Source organism: Mugil cephalus, chromosome 16 (genome assembly GCF_022458985.1).
Source record: "Mugil cephalus isolate CIBA_MC_2020 chromosome 16, CIBA_Mcephalus_1.1, whole genome shotgun sequence".
Classification (NCBI taxonomy): domain Eukaryota; kingdom Metazoa; phylum Chordata; class Actinopteri; order Mugiliformes; family Mugilidae; genus Mugil; species Mugil cephalus.
Genome location: NC_061785.1, coordinates 22915246 through 22937320, shown reverse-complemented (window position 1 = coordinate 22937320; position 22075 = coordinate 22915246). Strand labels below are relative to the sequence as shown.

General features: G+C 39.6%; 1 protein-coding gene across 4 annotated transcripts in view; it reads left to right on the top strand.

The window, feature by feature from the left end:
- The window catches only part of rbfox3a (RNA binding fox-1 homolog 3a), a 440273-nt gene that overhangs the window by 191364 nt on the left and 226834 nt on the right, over positions 1-22075 (top strand). For all 4 annotated transcript variants that reach the window (XM_047608701.1, XM_047608700.1, XM_047608702.1 and 1 more), the window contains one exon: positions 21599-21659. In XM_047608701.1, the coding sequence (XP_047464657.1) occupies positions 21632-21659 (28 nt within the window). In that variant the 5' untranslated portion in view covers positions 21599-21631. The remainder of the gene's footprint in view (positions 1-21598; positions 21660-22075) is intronic.

Below are 22075 nucleotides of genomic sequence, written 5' to 3'. Positions count from 1 at the left end.
TAATGATATTAATAATATGTGACATAAAATCATAATAATATCATATCACACAGTGATCAACAACATTATGTCACCAGATTAGCCCGTTCATCTAAGTCTATGCCAGCTTGGAACTTGGTTGGTTGGTTGGCTATACTGCATATGGTTGGTTTACACCTGGGCAGCCTAACTGGGCTTGTCTAAATTTTTATGCTTTAGCCACTTGCATCGCCCAACCCTACAAAGAGGAAAATACAGGGTAACAATTTATACAGTTCAAAGTATTTGACAAAATAAATTGTAAATTCTAAACATTGTATACTTTCTACTTTTAGTTCAGGGCACAATTACTTGTGCTGTAGGAGTGTTGAATATCCCAAATTTCATGTTTCTTAATTAGCCTCATGAACGTTATGGTATCGACATTTGCTTGAAATAGCAACTATAACTATTGATTTAACTGACTAACACTGAATGTTCTGTATCGTACAGACACATGTTTTTAATATTTTATCAGTTTAATTTTAGCCAGTGGGCTAGGCTAAATTACAGCAAATGTGATTTACTTGTGATTTAGTGCAGGACTTTGAAATTAGAATGCATTAGTTGTAACTGTACCAAATGAACTGGCATACCGTTATATACCACCAACTACAAGCAAAATAGTTTTAAAATGTATATAAAAAACAAAACAAAGCACACACTATATATATATATATATATATATACACGTCATAGTATGTCTTGTTATTTTATTGTCCCAGTTAGCCCAGCTGGAGTCAGTGTTTGCTTTCTGAGATAGTATTGATCTCTACAGCCTCTTCCTGAGTCATAACCGTTCCTTTGAATCCAACCTTCTGCTCATAACTTGCTCTACCTGATCCTAAAACACGTCCTCCTTCCCTTAAAGAGCACAAACATGTTAATTCATGATCTTTATTAATGGTAGATTTCCTTCCCTCAACTCTCTTCCTTCTTGCCACTTTTTGTAACCCTCTGGTCACTTTCTTTTCAATTTCTTTCTGCTGCTTTAACTGCTTCAGTCCTCTACAGATTTTTCTTTCCATCCATGACGGTCCCCCGCCCCACATCCCCCCATGCATGCGTGTTATATCTTTCTCACTCGGTAATGAATGGCTGCCCATTTATCTGACTGTCAGTCGGAAGCCCTGAGGAGGTGTGTCTCTCCCAGATCAATATCTCATTAGTTTAAGAAGCCCTGCCTCTCTCTCTGTGTCCCCCTCCTTTTCTTTATTTCCATCTTTCCTATACCCTTTCATCATTTACACATCCCTTTATCATCCCTTTATCCGTCATATCCCCGTTCTCTTCTCCTTCTGCCATTCACTCTGTTCTCACACACTGGATCACATCCTCTGAGTTGTAAGACTTGACAGTCTGAGCTTGACAAAACAATGTCAACGCAAGATAAAAGGTCACTAAATATTGGGAATACTGAATGAATGAAAGCAACGAATGAACGGATAAATGCTATTTTATTTGTGCTATTTACCTGATTTGTATGCACTCATTTTCTCTACTGCATCTTCTGTCATTAATGATCGTATTAATATCTGCCCTTTCCTCTGGTCTCTAAAGTCACTCCAGTTGTTGACACCTAGTTACGTTAAAAGCCTACGAAACAGTATTAATCTCAAAGGACAAACATTGACTTAAAACATCTGAAGTCAGACCAAACTATTTGCTTTTTCTAAACACTCCCAACTTGAAGAGATGTGCTTTTAGAGATAAGATTAGCTCTAACACATTTGTTTTACATCAATGTCACCACAGACACTTGTTTCCACTTCGTTTCGCCTACCATTTTATTAGAGGGCTCCTTAGTTGTGTTGAACTGCATTTTCTGATCACAACTAAAGTAATTTAAGGTTAGCTTTCCTATAGAACATGTGTATATCATCTTATTTACAATTCTCCTCTGCTGTCTGGGCATGACGGAGTTCTGCAAATATAAAGACTTTGAAAATATGTCAGAATGAACCACAGAAAGATCCTCAAGCTTCAAGCAAAAGAAAGTAGAGCTTCCTCTGTAGTATAGATCATGAGTTCCACCTCCTCCATGTTAGGGAATAAGACTTAGGCCAAACCACAAAAATACCCATCAATTATTTTTTCTAGGTTTCAGTCATTTTAGGTATATGTTGCTGATGTATGTTCAATTTTAAGTGTCAATTTTTTTGATAAGTTTTGTTAGTTATGTGACACCATAGAAATAGGATGTGACATAATGGCAACCACCAGTTGCCATGCAAACTGCTCGTAAAGGACAGTTTGGCCAATGCAAAGAAGCGGGGACACGCCATCCATAACCATATACAGTCTATGGAATGAACAATTGTTCTTATGTGCAGCTCCGCAGAAAAAGAAGAAGTGTTATTATATGTTGATTCCCATCATTAAAAGACACACATGCCGGTGTCCATCTGCATCATTACATCTCCCCAAACTGCGCCCCTAAAGCTTGTCCCCTCAAAGCCGTAAACCTGAATTCTTTTATCACTTGTCCGTAGACTTTGTTGCATTTGCGTTATGCTATAGCTTACCAATGTGCTCACCATTTTAAGATTGAATTATTATGAATGCCTGTATTTTTAATTGGAATGGATGGATGGATGGATGGATGGATGGTCACTGAACCCTGTGTTGCTCTCACTGCTTGGCATTGGCGTGTGAATGTGAGCTTGCTTGTGTGAACGAGTGCTTAAATGTGTCAGTGTAACAGTAAAGCGATCTGAGTACCAGTAGGTACAAAAGTGCTGTATAAATACAACTTTACCAATATCGCTACCCTGTTAAAAAACTGAAACACAAAAAACACAAGACAAATAAAATACATTTTCAGCAGCAGTTCTCCCCACCACCTTTTTCCTATCTCACTAGCATTTTTCTCCATACCTCTGCACGCTGCCGCTACTGTAACCATAACTCTTTATGAATGATTATGGCTACTTATGGGAGTCTCGCCGAGTGTCGACATAAAGCACTCAAAAGGGCTTTGTTGGAAGCTCCAATAAAGAAAGTATTGATAGTCCTTGTGCTTTAGAGGTTTATCCAGTCCAGCTCGGACTGAGGGGAGAGAAAATCACTTGTTTGCAGCTAATTCTTTTTGGCTTCGACAACAAATTACAGCTTCTGTATAGAGAAAAGAATAGAACTGAAGGCAGATGGGCAAGCTTCATAAGCACCCATAAGAACATGTACAGTCAAAGAAATATCAGACTGGAGCTCAGTATATTAATATTAGTTAGTAATTAATGTTTGTGACATCATTCTTGACACAGTCTTGTACTGAGAAATGTTTTGTGATATGATGGAATTACAAATAAGCAATTGAAGATCTATTTGCACAGCATTTGTATTACCTGTGGATATCACGCGCTTTAGAAATTACCATAATTTGTCAATATTGTGTACAGCATATGCCAAAACAGAATAAATACAGGATTTTAAGCTAAAGGAAAATATAAAAATGTTATGAAGCAGTGCAAGCATTTATGGAACTGTGACATGTTAAATTGTGTCTTTTATATTGATACAGCAGCAGTGATGTCATTTTTATTTTATTTTACACCAATAGATGGTATGCATTGATGCCCCCCTGAGTGTCAAAAACACTGAAATGTGTCAGTAAATACAGAGAGACCAGGAAAAATGTGGATTTTCAGACCAAATTAAGGACAGTTTGACTTGACAATGATACATACGAACAGGTATGGTTATGGAAAAGTGGATTAGCCTCAGATTCTCTTAGTTTAAGTTAGTTTTAGTTAATTTCAGTTATGATAATTACAAATAATTAAATAATTTGAAAACTATTTGTTTGAAATAAGTATTTGTAAAAAAACAAAACAAACAAAAAACGTTATTACGTCATTATATATATATATGTATATGTGTGTGTGTGTGTGTGTGTGTATAAATAAACCTGAATTGAGAGGGAGAGGAAGCTGGAAAGCGAGCGTCATAGACAGAGACATCTCTACAGTAGCTGCACATTCAGCTGTCCTGTGCAGAAACAGTAATGTAGGCTTCTCCTGGGAAACAGGGACTTTATGTTTTATTTACAATGAGCAAGCAACACTCACTTTCCAGCCAACGGGTGTGTGTGTGTGTGCTTGTGAGTTTGTGTGTCTTAGGAGTCGGTATTAACTACACAAGTATTCCACCTAATGCACCTAAACATGAGCTTCAGCTTACACTGGGCACTGTACACTCAGGCACATATGTATATACACTCACTTGCCACTTTATTAGGTGCACCTGTTTAATTTCTTGTTAACACAAATAACTAATCACCTAATCATGTAGAGGCATCTTGCTGATATTCAAACCGAGCATACTTCTCAACCTTTTCGCGTTCCTTCTTTCTGTTGTTGGTGTCAGCTGATATTGCCACATCTGTCACCACCACCCTCTCCTGCTCTTTGTTCATCATGGTTAGCCAGGACCTGTTTGTCAGTCTGGAAGCTGAAATCCCCACAGAACCTTGGCCCTGTTGTTCTCCATCATCTCGGCCATGTTGGTTGTGGTTGGTTGTCCCTCAGCTACTATCTACTCTGTTAGCTAATATATCTTGGTTCTTGTGTGTCAAATGCGTGTTCTGTCCACGTAAATAATAATGGTGTGCTTTTCTACCTACAGGTACTAAGAGTGCTTTTACAGTCACAGACACATCTATCCATTCGCTCTCACAAACACACGCAACTGGGGGTTCAGTGTCTTGCTCAAGGCCATATATCAGGCATTTTAGAGTATATGTTTGAAAGGGGTACAGTATGTAGATGATGCTTAGACTTTCCAAGTTTTCTCATTTAAGGTGAGTGATTGTTATTGATATGCATGCTTTTCCTCCAGCCGGTTTGCTGACTTCACTGCTTTTAAGTCCCTGATGTGAATATTTATATGTTTTCCCGTTGTTACACACCGCAGTCAACTCGGTTCAGCAGAAGGCATTACCCCAGTTCCACACACTGCCTCCAGGAAGTCTAGTATGACACTCAACTACGAGACAGCATTTCAGAAATCATAAAAACACCGGTAACACTTGTAGCCTTTAGGCAGATGCCTATACACATCTATTTTTATAACTGTTTTCAGGTGCTGCAGATATTTCATTTGGCCTCTGCCACATCTTTGCAGTGGACAGTGAATGTGTTTGGGTAATTGTGGCTGGGTTTCAACACTGTTTCTATATTGCCAATAGAGACTGAATCGTATCCTAGAGTGTAGTGAATACAAACACTATTAGCCTTAAAAAAAAAAAAGCAATCACACAGCCATCCCACTGCCGTCTCTGATCTCATTTGACTGTCTGCTTTACTACTGATAGATGTGGAGAAGAGGCAGAGGCGGATGTTTTTAGTGTGAGGTCTGTTTAAACATCTAAAGGATGTATTTGTCTGTTTTTGTGTACATTATGGTGTTAGCCATGTGACTCTAAAATTATTAAAAAAATGAATGTTTCCCAGCAGAACATACATTTTTTCTGATGTGTTTGTGCTAGGAAACTGGTTGCAACAGGTCACTTTGTAACAGATGGACATTGTCCACAGGAACCAAATGGTCAGATAGGTAATTTAGTTGCTTAATTGTCCACATTTGTGAACATGTATTAGTGTATTCTTGTGTGTTTGTGTGCGCGTGCGTGCGTATGTTGTTTTCCTTTCCATTTCACAAACTTGGAAACTTAGAGAACACACTACATTTTGTCTTCTGTGATTTATAGAATCATTTAATCAATTAAATAACAGTGTGTGCTAGACAAAACAGTAGGAATGCTGAGTGGAGACACTCGCTATCAAGAAGTTTATTTCTCGGCATAGTTAAACGGCCTTTTACGGGTAGATACTCCGCATCTGGCAAAGCTACATCAGACGCATTTTAGAGTTTGTTTTTCAAGAATTTATGTATCCCTCTTTCACATTCATGATTCTGTTTGATGTTGCAGCAACATCAATTGCATTTTTTAGTTAGTTTCAATCTTCAGATTAATATGCAAATGTTTACATGGTCATACGTGACACATCAAATAAGTTGTTGGCATTACACATGTTTCCATTTGAATGAAATGCTGAGTCTCTTCTGAGCCTTAATTCAAGAGTTATTCCATCCATATCCAAGAGGAACAACAGTGATCACAGTCAGTTCTGTATTCATTTATTTACCTTCCATTATTCATTGATCAGGCATCACATTGTGACTACCTTCTTAATACTGTGTAGCTCTCCCTTGTTCCTCCAAAACAGTTGTGAGTCATCAGAGAATGGACATGGGTCTTCTTAGGGTGTCCTGTGGTGTCTGGTAACAGAATGTTGTTAGTGGGGTTTGATAGTTTGGGATCTAGTGAATGTGGAGGCCAGGTCAACACTTTGTGCTGTTCTTCATGTTTTTTGAGTTGTTTCTAAAGTTTGTGTGTGCCTGTGTCAGATTGGATCATGCTAGGGATGACTGATGCCATCAAGGAGTGCCATTGCTATGTTTGGGTCTAGGTGGGTAGTGACTCAGTAGGTAGAGCGGGTTGTCCATGAACTGTTCGCTACCCAGAATGTGCCACCTGCCGAAGTGTCCTTGATCAGGACACTAAACCCCCGGTATGTGAATGTGTGTGTGCTTGAGTGGGCGAATGGGTAGATGTGTCTGTGACTGTAAAAGCGCTTTGAGTATCAATAGGTAGAAAATATATAAATATATAAATGCAAGACCATTTACCATTTACCTGTCTAAGTAACATCCCCATGAATACCAGGTCCAAATGTTTCCCAGCAGAACACTGAATTGTCACAAGATGGTCAATGTTATTTACTTCTCCTGTCAGTGGTTTTAATGTTGTGGCTGATAGGTGTAGATGAGCACTCACTATGACTACCGCTGCTATTTGCTGTACCTAATGAAAACAGAAAACACAACTCATTTTTTTCTCTTGAGGGCATTTTGGAAAAATGTTGTGCACCATTTGAATGAAGCCTTGACTGCTGACTGAACTAAGTCACTTTTGGAATAAAAGCCCCATATTGGCCCCATATATCAGTCTGTCCCTCCAGTATTTACAGCAGCATGTCTGTGGAGGGAATTTATTGTCCACTAGCAGTCAAAACTCTCTCTGTATAATGAGTCTGTGTGCTGCGTGAGCTGACAGACCCACCCTGTTGCTCATTTGGCCAGAGTGGAGAAAGTAATTATGATAAACCAAATTACATTAATCATTTAGCTAAAAGTCTGCTGATGTGTGAACAATTTAGCAGCAAGAGCTCTCTATTTGGGGACGAGAGATGAATTCAGTCATCACCGAGCAGTAAACAGATTTTTCACCCGTAAAATGTTAGAGTGTTTCATAGTTTTAGAAGTATATGTCATACTGAACTGCTTTTTATTTTTGTGTTATTAATTAAGATGGTGAGATTTGACAATTAAGGAGTTTATAGGGGTTCCTCTGTTTCGCGGGCAGCCAGACACGCACACATCCTCACATGGATCTCTTCCTCTTGGTGTCTCTCTGCCTCTTTCTTTGCAGATATAATGAAACGAGGCCAGCAGAGTGGTCACGGCGGATCCATGGCAGTGACTCTGGTGTCATTTAAGAATCAATAAAGCGACTGCAGCGGGACGAGTGAGTGGAGGAGACTGGGTGTGAAAGTGTGTGTGTGTGCATGTCGCCAATCTGTGTCTTTCTGCGACTGTCAGCAGAATGAGGCTTTTTATGCGTACCAATCTTGTCAGAGAGGGAGAGAGAAAACCCTCGCTCTGTGTCTGGTTCCCACATGCGTGCACACTCAAGCACAGTCACACACTAAAAAAAACAGACAACGGTTCTGCCCTGGAGAGTCTAGCATGACCACCTAATGGGTTATTTGTTCTCTGTTGCTTTGTGTCCATCTCACATCACATCCTAACACACACACACACACACACACACACACACGCTTGTGCGCTAGCCACCAGCCACTGCTTTCATCCTGACCCCCTCTCCGCCTGGGCTTTCTCTTACTTGCCATCAAATACAATACATGCTATCATCCATACAAGAGCATTCACACATCTAGTGCACAACGGCGACGTGAAATTGATTTACACATGAGGCGCGTTTTGCTGCGAGTGAGCGTGTGTGCGTGTTTGTGATGAGGCTCAAATGGGGAGGGATCCACATTTACAACAAGAAAAAACCTTTAGGTTCTACGTTCTTAAATAAAAAAATGACCTTCATACAAATGGTAAATAGGCATGTATAGTTCATGAAACACAAATGAGTGGATGTGGAAGAATGGAGGAAAATTTTAAGGCTATTTAAGGTTTAGAATGATTTATACCATAAATAGTGCATCAGATGTTCCAGTCTACATAAATGATAAATAACACAATGGGCACTTCCACTTTGCCCTTATGCTAAATATAATGTAGTTGTCTATGCATATTGTAAAAAACAAGAAAATAAGTGTAAAAAATCAACAGGACAGTTAATATGTACACCACTACCACGTCGAAATTATTGTTGTTAAGTTCCATTGGTTTTAAAATGTGAGTAACATTTGCCACCAATAATAAACAATGTGCTTAAAGCATTTTAAATTGCACTTTATTGCTGCTTTCTATCGATTGAAGTATTTTATTGCGATGAATTGCATGGTTTCCAAAGTTAATGCTAGATTAATCGTGATTTGTTCTATCCTAAAGGGGCATTTTCCATTCAAATAAATGTCACAACACAGTATATTCTACAATGCAATACAATGATGTATACTGTCCGGGATATTCTCCAGAGAAACTTCAAAGCTCCTGCATTCTCAGAGGATATGCTGCGTCTGCATGGTGGCTGTGTAGCCTAGTCTGCCGCTGCCGAGGTGGAGGAGGTCTCTCTCTCTTCATTGGCTGCATGCTAGCAGGTGGTGTCTGGGCTCCTGTGGAGGCTCGGTTCGGGTCGACGGTAAATGGAGGGCCCTTTGTTCTTTTCAGTAGAGCCACCTGGCAGGGCTTTCGGGCTGGGCTTGTTAATCGGAAGACCCTAATATGTGTTCATTTCTGTTCAAGAAGATTTGTTTTGGATTGCCATGGCGCTGCTCTCGGCATCCCTTCCTGATTTCCCAAACTACAAATCAGTGCGAGAATCAAATCAGAACGGTGGGGGGCTGGAGCCTTTCCCAGCTATTGGGCGAGAGGTACACCCTGGATAGATTGCCAGTCTATCGCAGAGCCATCACAGAACATGTGCGTGTTAATTGTGCTTTAGGACAAAGTTAACGCAACAACTTTGACAGCCTTAATATTTATGTTTTTTCAATTTCCTTTATGCTATATTGTACCTTAAAAGAGATTATTACAAAACAAAGCCAGTAGATGTATTCCTTACTTTGTCTCTTTTAAATGGACAACGGAGCCCATCACAATTACGATGATGATTAATCCAGATGTTAGAGACACAGTGCTGGCATGGTCAGACATAAGGGGAGTTATCAACAATGTAACGATGATCTCCCTTTATGTTCGACCATATGCTAGTCAGCTAGCATCTTAGGCTGAGGTAGAAGAAGCTCCACCTTTCCGAAGGTGCATCAGTCCATGGTATGCTGAATACATTAGTATGAGTTAGCATTAGGCTAAGAACTGCTGAATGACTGTTGTGGACAGAAATACTGAAGTACACATTCTCATATGCACACAAACATACACCCACACACACACACACACACACACGAACACACGAACACATGCTATGGAGCCACACAACCATAAACATGCACATACACTCACTTATTCTATCACCCACCCATTAGTCTTGCATTGTTTCCCTCCGCCACTGACACAAGCTGATAATGCTAGCTTAGATTATTCTCAGCTCAGCAGTTTCACCATTCCTGAAAGTTGTGTACAATGCTCTGAAGGCGTCTGTGTATGTGTGTCTGCCTCTGAGGACTGAATATCTTCATCCGATATACAGCCCTACACAGCTACGAGAGGTGGAACGAGACAGTGCGCTCCATAAAGTGGACCATTTTTCGACTTGTTCTCCAATATTTCTAATTAGTTTGATTGAGGAGTTGTGCTTGTTATACATTTTTATAGCTTACCTAAGAATAGCATGTACTTGACTCTGGTCATTTTGAGAGAAATTAAACATGTTAATATGATAATTACAATGATTAATAGTGATCGTGCCCTGGGCCTGTCAGAAATGAAACCATTTTCTGCATTACAGATCCTTTTTATTATGCAGTATACACTCGCCATTGTAACAGGCATTTCACATTGCTGCAAACTGTCTTGCACGTTCCTTTACTGTGTGCTCCAGTGGTGTCCCATGCAAGTCTTTAGGGCATTGCAAGGTCCAGGGAGACACAGCAGCTACTGGCCTCAGGGGAACCAATGGAGCTCTGGTCATCCTCCAAAGAAAAGCCCTCGCCTGGCTGGGGTTGTTGTTTGGAGAAGCTCCCCTCGTGGCCTGGAGCTGTGGCTTTGCCGGAGATAGCGCCACTGAGACGAAACTAAAAACGGACACACAGTATTTGTGAGTAAGAGAGCAGAGGTACCGTTGTTGTTCGCTGTAGCAGTAACCCGTGAAATAGAGTTCACCTTCTCAGAGATGGCAGCTTACCGCTCGCCCGTCGGACATGGAGGCTTTCAGATGTTTACAGAAAGAGAGAGGTCTAGTCAAATTCAATAGAGATCCACAGACGTATGCACACACATCCTCCCCAACACACAAATGCATCACTTGCTTTGTTCCACACACCCACAGTGGGACTCATTACATTATCACATTACACTCTTTCGTCTCACCCCTTTCGCTCCTCACTCATACCCTACCTCCTCTTTTTTCCTATTTCAGGTGTTTACAGCACATTTGATCCCTGAATTATTCCAGAGGTTAATTGTGTCTGACGCCTACAACTTCACTCACCCTTCTCATCCCTCTCCATCTTCACATCCTCAGCCTCAGTTTCTTTCCTTTTCTCCATTTCACGTTCAATTACCAAACTGCCACCACCAGGCATGTAGAAGGGAGAATAAAACACATGCAAGCAGGAAAACACACACGGGGCCTTGCATATAACGCGAGAAGGGCTTCATCCATTTATGCATGCCTCATTTAAGTGTTCCTATTGTATGCATCCCCTGGGAGAATGTATGCAGATGGACTGGTGGTAGTGGTGGCATCAGGAGCGGTGTTGCTGGAGACTTCCATCACACAACACACACACACACACAAACCTGCCTATGGAGCCATGGTTTTGCTGAGGCTGGGGTCTTGCTCCTTTGCGGAGAGACATAAAGATCAGTGGCCATAACAACACAGCCAAGCATACTGCAGTATATGGCTACAATCAAGCTTTTATGCAGATCGGGCACAATAAACGAGGGTGAGAAATGAGACGACCATTCTGCCTGTCGGTCTTCAAAAAGTAAGGACAGTCATCCATGAAGACGGAGATATGTGGGAATGTGGAAATCTACCGAGGGAAAGTTCTGCACAGAGAGATACTCCAGAGTATTTTCCTGTCCTACAGAGGTTTCAGAACGCGGTATATGAATATAGCATTTTGAATGTCCTCCTGTTGTTTTAATGGCAGCGTAAGCGTATAGCATGCATAGAATGACAAGATTTTATAAAATCTGATAACTCATGTAATCGTAACATGATTTAAAAAATGTTCCAAAGAGCTTCTTATGATGCTCGGCTTTCTCAGGTTTTCAAGTGCCCCAGTGACACTCAGCACTGCTTTCATTCACTCTGAAGTAGTTTGCAGCATTTCAAAAGTGTTTGAATGAGAATTTTACCAAACGGGTATCACATCTACATTGAAATTCTGTTGTGTGTGCATGTAATCAAACAGGAAATCAAACTGTGTCTGCAGACACAGTTTGAGTTTGATTCTACATTTGAAGTGTGTGATTCTATTTTTCTTTTTTTTTGTGAGATCATACAGTATGTTCAATGAATTGCACAAGGAAACGCTCATTTCTCTCGGGTTATCCCTCATTTAAGTTAAATTGGCTTTATCTAGCAGCCCTTAGCCTCCTTCATTCGTTCATGTGCACCAAACACCATTGTACAATGCAGACTCTGTTATGTTTTTTTACATCCCGCTCCTTTTATGAGTTCACTATGGAGATGTACAATGACATCCCGAGGTTCTAAGTGCACCCTGTCCCATCAAATGTCACTTAAGTAGGGGACAAGCCCCTGCTCCCTCATTGTGGCCCTGCAGTTGAGTCTCATTTGCCATCTGGTAAACCACATGTATATACCTAGATCAGCACGAGGAGTCATTTACACCATGGTGGGTTGAGTGCTGGCTGAAAATTTGTGGAATCCCGTCAGGTTCAGTTGTTGTATTTATACTTGACAAATGAAAGGTAATAATGAATACTGTAGTTAGACAAAATGATCCAAAAAGTATACAGACGCATCATGGCGTAAAATGTTCTCAGAGGAATGAGAGATCATAAACATAAACATCTGAAAATAAAAGAGCCCATGCACTGTGCAGAGGACCTCCACTTAAACATGATGAAGTCTGTGGTAAAACTGCTGCTGTTGAGTTGCTGGGTTTCCAACATTAAAGGAAAAATATGTTGCATGTATAGTTCATTTAGCCCATAGAGAATATATAAATATGGACAACGTGTCCTTGCATTGGCCAAACTGATGCTATTTTCCCGGGGTAAAGGTTGGCGCCATCTTGAAACTTTGGAGCCTGTGCAGTACTGTCCAAGAGCGAATCCTCGCAGAGCTGCGTCATTGATGGCCCGCCCACACTCACTTGCATTTGTATTAATTAATACTGTGCTCTGCTCTACCTCCACCAATTACAAAGAAATGTTGGATTGCACACTGTACTTATTTTTTAATAAAAAAAATTCCAACTGTACCGGTCCTGCAAGGTATGGTAACTAGTAATAATCACATGTCACACCCTGTTCCCATAGCGTCAAATAATTAACTAAAGCGAAACTACATACCCTGGACAGGTCACCAGTCTATTGCAGGACTAACACAGAGAGACAGATCATTCGCACTGACACCCACACTTAAGGTCAATTTAGAATCACCAATGGACCTAATGATTATGTCTTTGGATGGTGAGAGGAAGCCGGAGTATCCGGAGAGAACCCACTCAGACACAAGGAGAACATGAAAACCTTCTTGCTATGAGGCATCAGTGCTAACCACCACACCACTGTGCTGACCTAAAATGAAGCTTATCTGAAAATTTGACACTTGAGTGTGCATCAGCATTATATTAACTACCTTAAATGACACCATTCTTTAAAAAAAAAAGTGCTTGACATGTATTTTGGAGTTTTAATTTGGCCCAAATCCCATCTACTAACATAGAGGGGATGGAGCTTACGATCCATACTGCAACCAGTCACCAGGGGTAGCTCTACTTACTTTGAATGCACTTTTAGAAACTAATACATTCATTCATTCATTTTCTGTAACCACTTGTGTGTGTAGAGTGTGTGTGTCTCTTGCTCACAGAGAGCGCACCTGTCAGGCCATTATGTATTTATTCCCCACTGCTAGGCCCAGTGGATAACTCAGACTCTATAAGCATCCATAAGCACAGTAAAGGCAGAACTGCAAACTTCCTGCTGTGAGACTGTCTAATCAAACAACCTCCACAATAAATAATAGAATAACAAATAAAATAAACATTGCAGAAAATGTATTTCATTTACTTTACTGAAGTCAGGCAATAGTCTAAATAAAGTACAGAAACTGGGTTAAGTCAATAAGGCTGCTTTATCTTTCCATATGAGCACATGGTTAATGAGCAAACCTCATGCGAGAAAATATTTTTCATGTTAAAATTACACATAATCTACTCATATTCAATCATTTAAGCTATTATTTACACTCTTTTTAGATTTATGTATTACACAGTAAAATCAGCATACCCAAATTAACACTGTAAGAGTTGATCTTAACACTTTTAAAGTGTCTATATGGGTCCACACCTCAGTGTTAATTTAACACTTTTTCGAGTGTTGGTACCTTTACACTAAGTTAGTGTAAATTTGACTCTTCTTGTAGTTAAATTTAACGCTGCCTAATTCCAACCAGTGTTAGTTTTTTTAAAACACTTTTATGTAGTGTTAGCAATTAACTCTCTTAGAGGACTATTTATTAACTACACCAGTGTTACCCCCATAACACTTAAAAGGTGTCAATATAATTCTTATATAATCCTACAAAACTTCTTGGAAAATAAACTTTACTAAAATAAAAAGGTAGTCATGTTTGGCAATTCAAAAACATTTATTTTCAAACTTGCACCACAAATATTAGAACATGCAACAGTAAGACACAGTGTAGCATTAGCAACACTTTAGCATTCTAGCTAGCAACTCCGAACCATTAGCATCATCTTATCACGTTTTATGAAACCATTTATTTTCAAACTTGCACCACAAATATTAGAATATGCAACAGTAAGGCACAATGTATGTATGTAGTGTTAGCACCACTATAGCACGCTAGGTAGCAACTCCAAACCATTAGCATTATCTTATCACGTTTTATGAAAACATTTATTTTCAAACTTGCACCATAAATATTAGAACATGCAACAGTAAGGCACAGTGTATGTATGTAGTGTTAGCACCACTTTAGCACGCTAGCTAGCAACTCGGAACCATTGGCATCATCTTATGACGTTTTATATCTATGGTTACAAAGTCCATGACTCGTCTCACTCAGCTAAAACGTCAAGCCAAACGTACCGTTTACTGCCGTTACTCACTTTCTATGTTACAGTGAGGCCAGGCATGCATGCTAACCATGCTAACCTCTAGCTCATTAAGCAGGTGTTCGGGTTGTTCGTAACAGCGCAACGAGTAAAGTTTCCGTGGCTCACCGCTGCAAAATGACTTCGGGTGAAGAGTAATTGGCCTAGTAATTAACCTAACCTAGCGTTAGGTTAGGGGGCGTTATCACTTCAAGTGTTAAATACAGGCTCAGAGTATAGAGTAAGAAGTTCAGAGTTAATATTTAAACATTTACACCTAGAGGTTTGATGTAGTGAAACTTCCTTCAAAAGTGTAAAGTTTTAGAAATATAATATTGCCCCTTAAGCAACACTTGACCGAGAGGTCGAAAAACTCTGTTTCCTCAGACGGAACCAGACTCGTGAAGAGCCATCTACTTCCAACAGCTGAGGTTGATGTGAGCCAACTCATCTTCTGTGATCTCTGTTATGGTTTGTAAGTAGTAGTTAATTGTTGCATTGTTTGATCGGTGACTGTGTAATGTACTGAGTTCATGTATTATTTGCTCATTTGATGTGCAGCTGAGAATCCAAAATCAAAAAATGGAAACATTACCAAAAAAAGCAATCGATATCCTACTTGGATGAACAATTCTTCAACCTGCCCATGATTCCTCTTATACTCTCAGACTGTCACAGAAGATCATCAGCTATATCTTGTAGTATTAGATTCTGCGTGTTCCCTCATGAAATGAGTTCTGCTCAGTCAGCTAAGTTTCTTCCTGTTTAGAGGGAGTTTTTCCTTGCCACCGTCACCTTCAGGCTTGCTCTGGAAGTTTCAGGTCAGTTTTGTAAAGCGTCTTGAGACGATTTGTATTGTTATTGACGCTATATAAATAAAAGGAGAACCGAAATTGAGAATAGAAATTTTAAAAAGTATGCCCAGAGACAAATTGTACTTATTATTTATTTTTTCCAATTTGTGTGACCTGGAAGTTATTCATTGACTTCTAAATGTCTTGCTTTTGGATGCCTATTGAGAGCAGGAAAAAATTCATTTTGAATTATTGCTACTATTATTGCTGCTACTATTATATGTTTTTACTTCAAGTCACTAGTCAATCGACTGTGATAGTACTACTACTGCTTTGACATTTTTGAAGCTTATGATCTACTATTGTGACTCAAACTGGTGGGCATACCATGTCAGCCAGTGGTGGTCAGTGCTCATAGAGCTTATGATCTATACTGCAGCCAGACATTAGGGGGAGCTCTACTTGCTAGCTTGGATTATTTCCTATATATATATATATATATATATATATATATGTCACAAAGAGATATCAGCTACTTCTAAAGAGGTATACACTGAGGTAATACTTGACCAGGATATCAGTGTTTCCCTCACACAAACAGCCAATGATATTCTGTTTTCGTCCCAGAGCGGGAGGATTTTTTTTTTTTTTCATATGACATGATGGATTTTACGATGTAGCTTTACATCCTTGTTACCTTTTACTGCTTCTTACGTTTTCTTAAATCAACACAAATTGGAAGTAAAGCATTGTGCTGTGTGCGATTATTTATGCATGGTTTATTGTTTGTGGCTGTGTGTTTCTCTGCGTGTTGTTTTTTTCGCCACTGCTCCTTATTTTGAAGACTTTACAGTTAGTTGTTTGTCATTTTAACATCTATCCCATCAGCAATCTCCGCCCGCTTTATCCCTTTTTTTTTTAATAGGCTTTCTATCTCCATGTACGTGATGCACACTCTTCACTGGATCTCTTCCCACTCCTGATTTTCATACTTCCCTTTCTCCTTTCTCCTACCCTTAATGTAATTCCTCTCTTTTACGGTTTCTGGTCTCGCCCATGGTATTATCCAGCCAGTTGAGTTTGCTTTGTTTCTTTCTGTGTGTCAACAAAGCCCCCCCCCTTTTCTTTCCATATGCCTTTGTCTTCCTTTTTGTGCCAGTGATACACATAGCCGCGCTTGCTGTTTTTCATCAGTTATTGTGTGTTTAAAAGGCCCTATCTCCTATGTGCGCTGGCATTTGGGAGCTCTCATTAACATTTGCAACATGTGCTTTAGTAAAGGTGGCGCTGCGATACGTCCAGCCACTGCAGCCATTCATCTTTCCCTATCAAGAGACTTTGCAGGACTTTGGTTCACACACACACACACGCACACACGCACCAACCTGCAGGGAGAACTGCTGCACAGCCTTGCCGGTGATGGTAGTCGCCCAGGTGTTTCGCTCTGCCTTTACCGTTAGCGACTAGACTCAGGTTTAGGCTAGACTAAGATAGAAAAAAAAAACAGAAAAACAGGAAACAAAGAAGAAAAGCAACAACTGACTGCTAGCATTGCTAGCATTGCTAGCACTGCCCATTCTGTTAGCCAGCCAAAAAAACATTACTAACCCAGCTCACTTCGCTTAACATGTACTAAAAATGCTGAGTCTATAACACAGTGCTTGAATCATTAATCAGTTACTGATGTGATGTGACACTCTTTTATTCCTTTCTTTACGCAATTCCTCAAGTTAATTCTACACCTGTAGAATGAGTTATTAGAATAGCATTACATTTAAAGCCACAGATTCAGGTCTTTTTAGTTTCGTTTTACACTTTTACGTAAGAAAATGAAACGAGCAGCATTTAGAAATGTGCAACAATAATGTTAAAATTAGAATTTTAAATGACCTGCCTCACGTTCAAACATATTCAATATGAATGGCAGGGAAAAGAGGATGTTATTTCGCTCTCTACTTTGGTTCCTGAACAGCAGAATCAATTTGCTCTCACACACGCATAACTTCATCCTACTGTGTATAACTTTTGCAATTCCTCCTTCGAATATCCTTACTTCTGACATTCTTCACCTTTTCTTGTCCTTCTCGTCCTATGGTCTCATTGCAAAATCCTGCACCTCTTCTATTCATCCTTCCCTTCCCGTCATTTTATTTGTGTTTGGTGACCACTGATTTACCACTCTTTATACTCTTTATCTTGAATTTTCACTTCTTTTCCTGTACTTTGACTTTCCTGTCTCCATTTTTATGTCTCTCTCTTTATTACATCCATCTATTCATGTCTTCTCTGGCTTAGTGTGATGAGACGCTGGGACACAGGAGGTTGCTGTAATTTGATTGGAGGTATTAAAGTAGATTTGATTAAGCGTGGGCCAAATTACTGGCTGTTTAATGGAATCAGGCCCAGTCACCTGCCAGGGGCCCCTACTCGAGGTGCTCAGCCCTGACTTACATGCAAAGCATTCATAGACACACATATTAAGCAATCCTTTTTTTTTTTCCTTGAGCAAATTACATGCAGTTTGAAGGCGATACCTTTAAAAGTGGTTGGTGGTGACATCATATCTGTCCGCTCTTCTATGATATGTGACATATCTCATATCTGGTATGGACTTGATGTTCAGTTAGAGTGACTGCAGATTAAAATTCTTCTCAACCCACTGTCCTGCATCTGTTATTTATTTTAGAAGTTTTTACAGAACACAGACACAGAGGTTACTAGTGCCTGTACACTCAAATAAATCGATATTAGATTTCTAATATGAATCCCTTTTTCGCAAGCCACTAAGGCATTAGGGGTATTCTCTCAACCTTGACGATGGTTCTCCATAAGACATTTAACTGTATAAGCTAAAAAAATTAACTGAACAAGGCTTTAAAGCTACGAAGCTCTGCAGGGACTGCTGTATGTCCAAACTAAATACTAATTGATAAAGAAAAAGAAAAAACCCTCTGCGCACAATTGGATAGTCCTACAAGCAGTCAGAGTCATTTTGTTACTCTGCAGGGCTGAGTACAACTACTTCACTATTAGTCTTCTGTCCATCACTGCAGAAAGCCCTCCAAACCATGTGATTGGTTGCCATAAAGAATATTGTGGGTGGAGCTAGCTTCCAGGCTAACTTTGGTATATTTCAGATTTTATCAGGATTATGGTAAAAAAAGACACACAAGTCAATATTATACTCAACTCATCACATATTATATTATTATGTTATCCACATATTATTACACACACACACACACACACACACACACACACACACACACACACACACACCCCCCACACACACATAATATCAGTGAAGGTAAGAAGGCTGGACAGTTCAGAAGGGTATAACCAGAACCATGTGTGGTTTGGGTTACTTAACATATTAACTACTTGACTACTTGCATGAATTAATGATGAATGAAAATATGAATTCTCAGTGGTATTGTATTGTCTGTAATGTAAGCCAGCAGTGTGTGTGTTGGTGTGCATTCCTCTGTGTGTGTGTGTGTGTGTGTTAAGGAGGATAAATGCTGCAGATAGCTATGGACATTTTGTCTACATTTGTTAAATTATGTGCTCATACGTCTGCTATTCCGCCGCATCAGGGGAGGAGATGAAAACGACATTATACATTCTGCTGACAGCTAATTATCTATCTGCGATTGTTTGCTGAATGAATTCGATCATTATTGTGAATGGGTTCATTACTGTTTCACACGCTGCTTTGTTTCGTCTTTTGGGGCACCTGAACCTGTTTAAGCTTTTATATTATTAATTATTATCATTATTATCATTGTTATTATCTTTTCTCATATTTTAACTTGTTTTGTCATTCTTTTTTTTTTATGGTGGTTATTTGTTTCACTCTCCTTTGTATCTGTGACTTATCTAATCATATTTTCTAGTTTAACTGTTCAAATATATATTTTATTCTTCTTGCTGACCAAACTTACTTACCAACATTTACAGGCCTAAATTATAATTTAGATGTACATTATCAACAGTATAAAACGAATCACTGTGTAATCACTTGAGGGATTATAGTTATAGATCAGATTAATGTCAACCATAATGTCACATAGTTTTTCTGTGCTTGCTGCTTGAAATTTTAATCAGCAAGCACGCCTTACATCCTGCTAGTTATCATAATGCATATAAAATACGTGTCTCACCAACACACCAGCACTAAGCATACTTAAATGTATAATATGCTGTATGTGATTTTAGTATTGCTGCAGTACCAGATGTAATGTTTTTGACTATATGCTACTGCTCCGGCAGAGGACAGAGGTTCAGCTGTGGTGAAAATGAACCGACTTATGAATAACCTTATTTTGCACGGATAGTGCACATTCTATGAGACCATTCAGTTTAAATAAATACATTAAAGCAAAAACACTGTGGAGAAAACATGGAAAATTAATTAAAATATTAAAGAGGTAAACAAGCAACAATAATCTCTGCTCTTAAACGTTCCAGTCTCATCTCTGGGAGTTCTTCAGTGGACAGGGTTACATTTTTCATTACCTCTAATCTCCAAAACTGAAGACTCTGCGCTTGCTTCTTATCATCACTCATACCAATCAATGCATTTATTTGCTGTTAAATGATTAATTGAAGTCGAATTACACAAATCCATCAGAGGTTGGTTGAAGACAGCTTTTAAATGCAATTATTTAAAATGCAGAAACTCCTAAATTTGGCTTAAAACTTTTTGGGGCACCTGGAAATTCTAAATTTCAGCCCTGTCGGTGTTATTGCAGTACATCAGCAAACTGTTTTGATTTTGTGAATTTTTCATAATTTTCATGGAGAAAATCAAAATTAATGAATTAAACACATATGATTGATGAAATTACATCAAAGAAAAACAACAGTAGAACTCAGGGCTATGTTTAATAGTGAAAGTAAGAGCATTTCCAAACCTACAATGCAAAGGGTTTGGAGCTAAACAGCTGTGTAGCCTTAAGAAAACCACTAATCAAAGAGGCTAACTGGGAAAAAAAAGGCTTCAATTTGCTAGGGAACATAAAGATTTGACTCTGGAGCAATGAAAGAAGGTCACATGATCTGATGAGTCCAGATTTACCCTGTTCCAGACTGATGGGGCATCATGGTAAGAAGAGAGGCAGATGAAGTGATGCACCCATTATACCCAATGCCTACTGTACAAGCCTGTGGGGGAAGTGCTATGATCTGGGGTTGCTGCAATTGGTCAGGTCAGGAGTGGTTCAGGGAACATGAGACATAATTTTCACACCTGGATTGGCCACCACTGACTCCAGACCTTAACCCCATTGAGACTCTTTGGGAAGTGCTGGAGAAGGCTTTGCACACTGCACAGACTCTCCCGTCATCAGCAGAGATCTTGGAGAAAAATTAATGCAACACTGATGGAAATAAATTTTGTGACATTACAGAAACTTATCACAGTCTCTCTCTTTCCATTTGTTCCAGAACTGATTTGTGGCACTTTCATGTGGACAACCAAACACAACCTATTGTGCCTGGAGATAGTGTCAGAAAATATTCATTATGTTCCAGATATTACTTGTTGTCTACCTGAAATTGAAAAGAAGGACGGCATATAAGAATAGCCTCTCTATGCACACAGCTTAATTTAAATGCATTACAAGACAACACATTCCAAATTAGCCTTAGTTGAGTCATCGCCTCATCTTCTGCTACAGTACAAACCAAATATGATTATCCTCCCGAAAGTAGTTGAAGGGCTCTTGAATTAGACTTGGTGATTTCTTTGTTGGGAATACTTACCAAAGTTTGTGTAATATTGTAAGTAACACCAAAAAAAAAACCTGACCTCAAAGATGAGCTGAATTATTGAATTCTCATGTGCCGAAACTGAAAACTGCAGCAAAGAGAAATTCTACTGCAGCTACCCTGACATACTGAAACGTTCTCTCTACCTTATGGAATGCGCGTTGATAGAGGTTTGGTGGGGCAAAACATCAGACTTGTGAATCACGTTTGTGTTTTATCTCTCTGTGGATGGTTTGTTTCCCTCTAGCTGTGGTAAAATGTGTGCTTGATGGCTAACCTTTTACTCTCTGTTCTCTGCTTGTCTAACAGGGCAGCACAGGTCTCTTCTCTCCGACCAGTTGGATGTACATGGAGACCCCCAGTTGGGCAGGTCAGTGTGTGTGTGTGTGTGTGTGTGTGTGTGTGTGTGTGTGTGTGTGTGTGCGTGCGTGTGTGTGTGCGCGTGTGTTTGTGTGCACTTCTTGTTCTTTTGCATGCAATCACATGACCACATCTGTACATTCCCACAGTTAGTGGGTTTATTGATACATGCACTCAATCTACTGCACTGCTAGCAAGTGTGTGTGTGTGTGTGTGTGTATGTGTGTGCGTGTGTGTGCGTGTGTGCAGAGCCGGCTGTCTTTTAAGTGTGTGTGCACAGAGGGAGAATGTGCTGACTGCAGTGCTTTGGTTCTGGGCATGCCCATTAGAAGTGGCTATAAATCCTGAACGCAGTGCTCTCACTGTGTCAGCAGTCCAGCCAATGAATGGATATTAAACGCCACAAAAAAGCCTCTTTAATTCTGC